The sequence below is a fragment of the Tinamus guttatus genome, unplaced genomic scaffold (genome assembly GCF_059628265.1).
Source record: "Tinamus guttatus ecotype Peru unplaced genomic scaffold, ASM5962826v1 Tinamus_guttatus_pri_ptg000049l, whole genome shotgun sequence".
NCBI classification, from domain to species: Eukaryota; Metazoa; Chordata; class Aves; order Tinamiformes; family Tinamidae; genus Tinamus; species Tinamus guttatus.
In genome coordinates this window covers 1-10,450 of record NW_028288583.1, presented here as the reverse complement: position 1 = coordinate 10,450, position 10,450 = coordinate 1, and the positions used below count along the sequence as shown (strand labels likewise).

The following is a 10,450-nucleotide window of genomic DNA, read 5'->3' as shown; positions in this document are numbered from 1 at the left end:
ACAGGCCCCGGGTTGCGAGCTGAGGGCGCCTTGCCCCTTTTGGGGGCTTCGTGGTGGGGCCACGGGCAGAACTAAGCTCCCTCGGCCCAGTGTTTGTTTCCCACTTAGGTTTTTTAGAGAACAAACTGTTTCTCAGTGCTGCAATACAGCTTTATATTACCAAAAATACCTACGTACCAGATGGTATCTGGAGGTTGGGCGTAGTTTATCGTGGAGCCTGTGGTGTTTTCACCAGGTAGCAAGTGCGGAATTGCAAATAAACAGCATTAGGGTTTGGAGCATGAGGCCTGAAGCTTGAGGAGGACCAGTTTTGTCAGCCGTGCCGTGCAAGGCGGACACGTCCTGCATGGACACGCAACGTGGCTTCCTGTGTCAAAAACCTTCTTGTTCCGGACGCGGGCAGGCAGAATGGGACCCTGTCCTCTGCCTCCGTGAGTCATCGTTGGGGTCCAAACAGCAGGAGTGAAGGAGAGCTGAACTTTACCCCTGCTTGTGTCTAAAAGATAACTTAACTCATTGGCAGGATGGGCTCTTTAATGTCTTCCATCAGCAGACTCTACCTTCCTGTTGTAGTATTTTACCTCAGGAAGGTGCCTGTGCTCAAAGATGACACCAATAGGCAAAGCTTTAAAAACTTGTGCTGGGCCTCAAGAACAAAATGAACAAAAAATGGCTCTTAAATCTGCCCATGGAAGATCTGGATTTATCTCCTGTGCACGAAGAGGGAGGAACTGTGCCTTAATGATGCAGCGCGGGTGAGACTTGCCCAGCAGCGGCTCTGCTGGGGTTTTGGGCGGCCGCGGTGCGTCCCCACGCCTGTGGCCGTGTCTCACAAGACAGGAGAGTCAGGGTCAAGACTCCCTGTTGCTGTATCAGAAGCAGCATGGTTCAGTGGCGCAGACCGCTAGACAGGTACACCCATCCCGGCAGTTCAGGAAAGGAAGGAAAAGGAGGAAAAATATTCTTTTTTTTTTTCCCAAATTCTGCTGTATTTAGACTCCATTCTCAAGAGACCCTTTCTGCTAACTCCCAGCCTTTTTGTATTTCCTCTTTTCCTCTCTGTTACTACATGTCACCACAGTGCTTTACATGCATGCAGTCTCTACTTGGCACCTCTGGATTAGAAGCTTTTTCTGCTCTGGTTGTGCGTGTCAGACAGGTCCCTCGGATATTGCCTTGCCCTGGACCTTGCTTACTCGGTGTTCCCTTAGGGAGCTCACATCTCACCTACATGGAGCGATAGTGGTTGGACTCAGATCTCCTTCTTGATATTAAAAGCCTAAGGAATGGGAATCAGATATTCTGAGGCTTAACCTGAACTGTATTAGATGCAGATTTTACACAGCATTTTGCAGCACTTATATAGCCTGAGATTTAGCTGCGGTCTTTATGATTCAGATCTAGACCATTTTTTTCCTCCTGGGCTGGAAACAAGGAAATTGAGAACTTGTTCCCCAGCCCTGGTTTGGAGATCACAAAACAGAAGGGACCCAGGCTGGTCCTTCCCACAGAGTTGGAATAAATCAGGTTCCCAAAGGACCCAATATTCCTGCAAGTGATTTGGCAGTTGATTTATCTCATCCTAAGAGCTGCAGATCTTTAATGGATTTCAGTCTCCAGAGCTTTGACTATTGGTTCCACAGGAGTTATGCTGGGGTGGGCCAATCACATATTATACTTTTTATTGGTTTTGTTTTTAAGAGAGACTTCAGTAATGACCCTGTTGTTGTTTTCCTTCAGTCTTACTGGCAAGAACAAGCTCTTTGGTTTTGGCCTCCAGCACTTGCTGTTCCTCTGGTTTCGACCATTGGTGATCAGAAGACTCTATGGAGCTAGATGATGATATCACCAGGGTGTTACAACCAACACCATTCAGAGCCCAAAGAGACGTACAAACTGAGGAGCACTTCCAGACATACTTCAAAAGAAACCTGTCCTCCACCTTATGCGGGGATATACAAATCCCTCGAGTCCATCGGCGGCTCCATTGCAGGTGAGTTACATGCGAGGAATCTGACAGATGCATAGAAACTAAAGAGGCTCTTGAAGCCCAAGTATACAAAAAAGGTGCAAACTTTCCACTGCTGGTAATGAAAATGCTAACTGCACTGATTGATAACTGAAGCAGAGCACCCAGTAATGGCAACTCGCACCTGGAGCATGAGAGCGGCCTAGCACCGCGCTGCATAAACTGCCATTTGCAATCTGCACAAGTCCCTGTTCACTTTGGGACTATGATAGCAAGAGGGATGTATGCACTGCAGAGCCAAACTACCATTAGTCTTGGTCCCCTGCAGTGCCTCCCTTACCCTTGGGGCATGCACAAGCTTGCATCTGCTTTCTCGGGTTTGTGGATTTTGCTACTTTTGTTTCTTAAATTTCAAGACCCATTTTCTGTTCCTTCTTAGTGGGGGACATAGAAAGTTGCATAATGGTATGACAGAGATTGACTGAAATGCCTTTTCCTTATTTTGGAGCTGTGTTCCTATATTCTTTGGCAGTAACGGCTGAGGTAAGCGTATTGGTGCAGCGCTACTGCTTCAGCAGCCTGGTTTCCTGTTCTGGGATGTCACCGTCACCTCCTTTGGACGTTGTCCTGGGGTAGAGGCATCTCTTCTTCCAGAGGAGCCCCAGAAAGCTCTCCTCTTGGCAGCGTGTGAGAATTCCTCATATTCTTCCAGCCGGGCAAATGTAATCAAAAATAGGAAGCTCTTTCATCAGCTTCCCTTTCAGTTTTATTTGACTATGAATACTCTCAGTTTTCTTTCTTTGGATCCTGACTGGACTGGCAGTCATTATGTATTTACTCTGGGCTGTGCAAAGTCCTTGTAAGAAAGTAAAAAAAGAAATCTCTGATTCATCATTTACCCGAGCTTTGTCTCAGCAGTTCACAAGGACTAAAATGTATCCTGAAATGTGGCTGTTCTGGGTCTGTGGCAGGACTCGAGACCAGGCCATGGGGGAGCTTCCCCGAGGTGTGGGGGGTTTGCTGGGATGTATCCACCCGCTGCAGCCAGGAGGGACGGGACCACACGGGGAAAAGAGCTGGGGAGCCAGAACTCCCTCCTTCGGGACAGCCGGCTCTTGTATGAGCTCCGCTCTGCAGCCCGAAGCTGCGGATTGTGCTTTACTGAGGCTACGGTGAAGTAATTTCCTGGTGGTAACTGAAGGCAAATGGAGTCGTAATTGGAGCAGCTACTGGTGTTTTCTCATTTCTCATTCATCTTAAGGACTCGTCATCAAGATTAGTCTCTGTTCCAGCAATGTCCCTTCGGATATTAAAGAAATAAGGAGGAGACTGGATAAAGTTCTGGAGCCAGAGAAACAAAAATCCTGGGTAGAGAGTGGTGAATTGTGCTTAATTATGAAGTGATCATTCAACCACCTGCCCACCAAGAAACGCTCGGTGCAACAAAATAAGTCTTGTCCGGAGATCAAAGGCAGAATGTTGCTTTTATGTTATAGCTAATATTATATGAAACTTTATCATTGCATTTACTCATCAGTAGGAAAATCTCTTTATTCCCTCCCCCAGCTCCTTGTATAAGCCCCATGTCTATCTTGCTTCTGCATACTCTTTTTCCCTGTTGTTTACCACTTCCCTATCTCGTGTTTTCTCTGTTCCGCAATTTGTATTCACTTGGCAGCCCAGTATATTGTCACCTTGGATAATAAAATGATGGAAGGGATCTCAATTCTGTGACATTTACTGGAGTTTAGTCACCACAGCCGCTGCCCAAGGCTGACGGAGCCCTGGGCAGACCCTGCATCATTCACATGTGCTTCGTAATTGGAAAATCGCCAACACTGCCAGTGGATTAGCAAGGGGGAAAAGAGCACCGGGCTGTGGGGTTAGTCAGAGTTTACCTACTGGAAATTCTGATTCAAAATATATAGGGAGATTAATTTATGCATGTCATGTTCTCCCTGTATCCCTACATTAAATAATGTAATACAGGAAGCACTTGACTGTTTCTTGAGAGGTGGAAGTGACTTGTCTATGTTGTTTTTTCCCCACGGGTGTCGTTTTTTTATATTTTCCTTCTAGACCAGAATAGGAAGGATCCAAATCCCATCTCCTATTGTTCTTCTGCATTAATGAGGTCAAGTAATTGATGCATTTGGAGCTCAGGGCGCTGGAGCCGAGAGGATATCATGCGAAAGGCGCACGGGGCATTTGCAATTCATCCGAATGGAATGCGGAGGCCCGGGTGCCAGCTGGGGCTCCAAACGCTCCTGCCGGCGTGGGTCACAGTACACGGTGCCTGCAAAGAGCCCTAGCAGCGTGGAGAGGATGCTGCAGAGCTGGAGGGAGCAAAAGGCATTACTGCTTATCTAATTTTTTGCAGGTTCTCCTGGAAAAGGTGCAAAAAGATCATATTCAAGTTGTTTCCTATCCTGAATTGGCTTTTTTCGTATCGCTGCAGAGAGTGGCTCTTGAGAGACATACATGCAGGCTTAAGTGTTGGCATCTTTCAGATTCCTCAAGGTAGGCAGAGAGAAAAAGAACTTTCTTAATATCTTTTGTATATCATCATTTTAAATTTGACCTGCATATTTTCCTGTTCTTCTTAAATGTGGGATTATGCAGGAGTTTCAACCATATAAGTTCCATAATTCATAACCAATTTGTTTTCATATTTTTAGGAAAAAAAAATCTGTAATCAGACAGTACATGGTATAATTTCAAAAGCAGGACATACTTTTTTCACACAAAAAATTCCCCTTAAATTAACTCCAGCACATAAACATCAGCGTCATTTTCTTCTATTGTGAACGAAATAACATGGTCTTTACAACCCACACTGCAAAATCAAGTGTATTAGAAACTCACAGCGTGGCCACCTCACTAGCAGGTGGCCTAAAAGGGCAGTTTCTTTGAGTTTCTAGTTAGCAAGTGCCCCTGTTGCAACACAATCTCTCTTTTTTTTTTTTTTTTTTTTTTTTTTTTTGTTACTAATTGGCCTGAGTGGCTTTATCAGGTTCTGGACTCCCTAAGAAATACATGGTGGGAGTTGAATGGCTTCTTGCCCACTTGGCATGTTGGCCAAGACCTGGCCTGGCGCGTGGGAGGTATTATAAAGAAGACTCATGCTGCCTATATTGTGATGGTTCCACTACAAAATATAACTCGGGTCTTCATTAGAGTTGTCAGGTTTTCATCAGCAAAATTTTACTTAAATATATTAACCAAAGATGAGAGAGTTTTACCCGTTTGTATCATTATAGAAATATTTTTGCCTTCCAGGACTGCTAGGAGTTTTGCTGACCAGGTTACCTTTGCCAGTTATCAATGGCTTCTATTCTGCGTTCTGCTGCTCAATGACTTATGTCATATTTGGGACTTCACATCATATCTCAATTGGTGAGGTTTATCTTGTACTGCAAAATGTTTCTACAGGTGTTAGACATTACATGCAATGCTGTTTCAAAAGCTGGCAAGATGTCCTAGTTTATTCATCTGTTGACATGCCAGTGTTATTTAGGTGAGACTCCAGAGCCCTAAATTCTCTATTAATTGTTCCACTTCTGCAGCTGATTTATGGTGAGAATTTCAGCAAGCCTGTCAAGTGAAGGTGCTTTAAACCCCAGCCCAACAAGAGCTACTGCAGCTCCTGTGTCACAGCATCAGTGCACAGGGAGACAGCTGGAATACCATGGTGGCATCTCCTACATACAGGGCCAGCACAAGCTGCTTCTCATTTACCCCCAGCATGAGACTATGAATCATGATTTAACTCCTGGTCTGCCCCTGAGGCCGGGCAGTTTCTTGTCAGAGCTGTTGATGGTTTGGCATTCTTAATTTTCCCAGCAACTAAATCATTGGAAAGATGTTTACATCTGAGGCCCTTCACATCATCATAATAAGGGGCTATGTGGAGCTCCTTACATAACTGGGCACTTCTGTGTCTGACTGTATTCTGAGACTTTCTCTCAGCTCATGACAATGCACCTGTTTTTGTTATTGTTTTTGTTTTTTTAGTATAATATTTCTGTCATGCACCTGATGCGCATCAGAGACTGCACTTGTAAAACTGTAGAAGGAGTCTGAACTTTCCAGATAGCACTGGGGAACGTTAGGTGCTTGTTGAGGAACAGTGAATTTTGAAAATGGGTTACGTACATGAGTGAAAATAGACTGTCTCGTACTGCAGAGGCTGATGGTGGGAGGAAGAAATGGTGGTTTTGAGGTAGATCTTTCTTGCAACACCTCATGCAGTTCCATTTTTTGTTGTCTGTTCTGTTGCTTCCAGGCTCATTCAGCATCCTAAATGCAATGGTGGCAAACATTGTGAAGACTCTTAATTTCAACCAAATATTGTCCTCTAATGCCTCATTAGCCAATTTCTCAGACCCCACAGTTATGAAAAATTACATGGAGGCCTTAACACTTACGGCATCAACAACATTTTTGACTGGCATCATTCAGGTAGAAGATGAGTCTATTTTACCCCATAAGGACGTACCCTTATATGCATTCTTTGACAAGTGAAAGACTGTGTGCATGCTCTAACCACAAAGACTAAGCTCAGCACATTTGAATACATATGTTGTGCAATCTGGAACATGAAGGTCTGCTTCTTCCTGTCACAATGCATAGAAAAGATGTTTGATATGTTCAAGGGCCCCACAGTACAAAGGGATGTGGAGCTGCTGGATAGTCCAGCGCAGGGCTACGAGGATGATCAGGGGCCTGGAACATCTGCCCTACGAGGAGAGGCTGAGGGAGCTGGGCCTGTTCAGCTGGAGAAGAGAAGGCTGAGAGGGGACCTGAGCAGTGTCTAGAAGTACCTCAAGGGAGGGAGTGAGGAGGATGGTGCTGGCCTCTTTTCACTGGTGGCCACTAACAGAACTAGAGGAAACGGCTGGAAACTGAAACACCAAAAGTTCCACAGGAACTTAAGGAAAAATTTCTTGACAGTGAGGGTGCCAGAGCCCTGGAACAGGCTGCCCAGAGAGGTTGTGGAGTCTCCTTCTCTGGAGATCTTCAAACCCGCTTGGACGCAGTCCTGTGCCACGTGCTCTAGGTGACCCTGCGTGTGCAGGGGGTTGGACTAGATGAGCTCTAGAGGTCCCTTCCAACCTTAGGCATTCTGTGATTCTATGAAGAGGCACATGTCCATGATCAACACATACATGTGAAGGAAATGCTTACCATTTATGTTGGCCCATTTTCCACTGTGTGAACCCTTGGGTAGTCCTCCACACACTTGATGTAAAGTGCTCTTATTTTGGTGCGCCAGCGTCTTACTCTTAAGCATGTCTAATAAATATAGCATGTTCCAAATAACTATCCATCATGTATAGCCATAAAGAACAATGATCTTAAAATATGGAAAAAAGAAGGGCAGTTTAGGCATTGAGAATTATATCACATCTCGTTTTTCATTTGCTTTCTCATTCAATACAGTTGCTGTTAGGCTGTTCTTGCCTGGGGTTTGTCACAACCTATTTGCCAAAGACTCTCATCGATGCTTATCTCACTGCAGCAGCATTGCATGTCATCGTATCGCAGTTTACCTTCGTCTTGGGCATCGTGATTGACTTCCACAAGGGCCCCCTGGCCATTTTCTATGTGAGTAAATTCATTGCTGGTCGAAAAAGTACATGCTTGTTAGACAGAAAAGAACAGCTTCAGAAACTGAAGGCAATTTTTGGCTATGTCAGTTGGTAGGGAACATTTGTACAGTGCCCAACGGTGCTTTGCTTCACCTTCCTGTTGTCTTGAACGGGCATATGGAGATTATTAACTTGTGGACATGTAAGAAAAAAAGGTTTTGCACATTTTTAATCACTAATATAGTTCTAGAATTTTCAGTACGTCTGTAACTGTTATAGAGGAAAGGCTATAGGAAAAGGTTTTTTGTCTCATTTTCCAGTAGATCATCACTGTGCTTTTGAGCATACAGTATCATTATAATATACCAAAGACAAAGAATCAGTAGACTCCAAGCTAAATACAAATTAAAGCCAATTTTTTGTCATTTACTTTAACGATTTTGATCAGACAGCTTGAAAGAAAGGGTAGTGTAGGAGAGGAATGATGGTGCAGAGACAGATCTGAGTTATTTGTGGCATTGTTTTCTCTGCAGACACTAATAGAAAAGATGGATGTTTAAATACTGTTTTGTTCTTAGCATCTCTTCTTCCCACTGAAGACACCACTGTATCAGAAAGGATGAATTCACATGTCAGGGCAACCTATGTCAACCTCCCAGAATTTACATAGTGGTAGTATCTGATTCTGATGCTCTCTGTGATTTTTTTTTTCATTTCCAGAATCTATTTCATTACTTCCTGGTTCTCCCAAAGGCAAATGCCACCAGTATATTGCTGTTCATGGTCTGTGTGGTCTTGCTACGAGTCAGTAAATATATCAAGATAACATATAAGCACAGTCCTGTTGCGTTTCCTATGGAGCTTCTCTTGGTAAGCACCCTCCATATTTCCCCTGGGATAACTGAACCAACACAGAGCTCCAGAATGTTTTGTCTGAGATGATGTGGATGTTCCTGAGTGTTCAGAAAGTTTCATGGAAGTAACAGGGTGGTTTGGAACAAGAAAAATAGCCCTCCTTTTAGATAGGACACACCTGACACTACTATTGCCAAGGGGTAGGAGGCATGGGTATAATATACTTTTTTCAATAACTTTCCATCTGTGATTAATTCCTTTAAATACTCCTACCAGGTGCTTAGATACTTTGCTTTGCTCAGGAGCGAATCCTCTATAACCTCTGCCATTGCTTTTTGCTTTCTTTTCCAGATTGTCACAGTCACCCTTATTTCTAACCGTATTCATCTTCATGCTGAATCTAGCAGGGTTGTCGTCAGTATGATCCCTCACGGGTTAGTTACCTCTGCTGTTAGTGAGGTTTTTGTTAATGTTTTTGCCATACAGAAGAGATGTTTCAGCCTGTTGCTGAAAATTGACGTGGAGGATTTGGCGCTGGGAAGCCCCGTTCTAGAGATAAGTCTTCGAGAGCTGTAATTGCCTCGTTGTTTCGGAGCATATAAACAAAATGTAAACCACAATCTTCTTTAGTGGATTGAAGAGTTGTGTGCGCATAAAGAGAGGAATTTGCATTTTGTGTGAGGTGGAGGCAAGCAGTCTTATAGAGCATCTCCTATGGGGTGCAGACTGCCTTGGATGTTGGTCTGGGGTACACGGTTATTTTGCACAGAGTTCAAAGCAAGTCTAAACTTCTCTCTCCTCTGAATCTGCAGGTTTCTGCCTCCTACACGGCCAGATTTATCAAACCTGAACAAGATTGTATTCCATGCCTTCTCCCTTGCTATTGTAAGCTACTTCCTTCTTGTTTTTGTGGGAAAGAAGTATGCTTCACTTCACAACTACAATATTGCCAGCAATCAGGTGAGAACAAAAATGCACATACTTCCTGAGCCAGAAAGCAAACTGAGCTCTCCTATTAAAGCCACTAACCACTTGAGAGGGGTAGAAACACAGGTTTTGCAGCAACTTGCATACCCTCCTATGTGGAAGAATAGGCACTATAAGCCAGTAAACGGAGAGACAAGGCATGTCCCTTTTTGATCAAGAGGCCTTTGCATAATCCCACTGATTGGGATGCACCTCACACGGCTGCAGCTGAACCCCAAAGACCATTGGTGTTTTGAATCTGCAGTGCTATAAAAGCACACAGCATTAATAGCTGAAATTCTAAATGGCCTGCACAGCTGTGCTTTCCTGTATCGGGCTAGCAACCACCTCAGCATCAGGATCCTCTACCAAGAGTAATTGCTTTGAGAGACTTTCAAGCTAAAACTGTGTTGGTTTTCAGTGTGCAGGAGTTAGGAAGCATGAGCTGTTTGGCTGTTCTGGCAGTTCAGCTTGTGATGACTTGGAATATTTATTAGGAGGGAATTAAGCCAGTAAGGAAGCCAGCCTGACTTCTTGTAGCCTTTTGGAATAAATATCAAGGGAATGTCTTTTCTACTCAGTTTGTCCAGGTGCACTATGCTGCATACTGAGATTTGCTACATGTCAGCCTGGAAGTCAATTCCATACAGCTTTGGAGTTCCCAGTGGATTTCTTTGGAAGAAGAAACTTGATTTTTGGGGGCCTCAGCTGTGAAAACTTTATGCTTTTAAAGATAGCTCATGTAACCATAGCAAACTGTTTTTTTCAGAGGGTCTCCTGAACTTAGCAACACAGATAAGCAACAAGCAAGTACAAGCATAAAGAAATGCTTCTTTATAAGTTATTTCTGTTAAGGTAAGTCACTCATGTAGGTTTTTCTCTACTTCATTCTGTTTCTGTTTTTACACAGGAGCTAATAGCTGTGGGGCTATGCAATATTTCCAGCTCATTTTTCAAAAGTTTTGCTGTCAGCTGTGCTCTTTCTGGAACTGTCATTCAAGAGAAGACGGGTGGCAGAACCCAGGTGAGCTGGGCTGGATTCATCAAACTTCCAAAGTCTCATCTAAAA

At 44.0% G+C, this 10,450-nt stretch overlaps 1 protein-coding gene across 1 annotated transcript; it reads left to right on the top strand.

The window, feature by feature from the left end:
- Window positions 1-1,826: 1,826 nt before the first annotated feature.
- LOC104564322 (testis anion transporter 1) lies at window positions 1,827-10,437 on the top strand (the record flags this gene model as incomplete). The annotated part of the gene is made up of 9 exons (XM_088539828.1): window positions 1,827-1,993; window positions 4,350-4,489; window positions 5,249-5,365; window positions 6,255-6,430; window positions 7,412-7,576; window positions 8,281-8,430; window positions 8,767-8,849; window positions 9,228-9,375; window positions 10,292-10,437. Coding segments are annotated over exons 1-9 (1,292 nt in total), but the record flags the coding sequence as incomplete, so codon positions are not given.
- Between the last annotated feature and the right edge of the window lie 13 nt (window positions 10,438-10,450).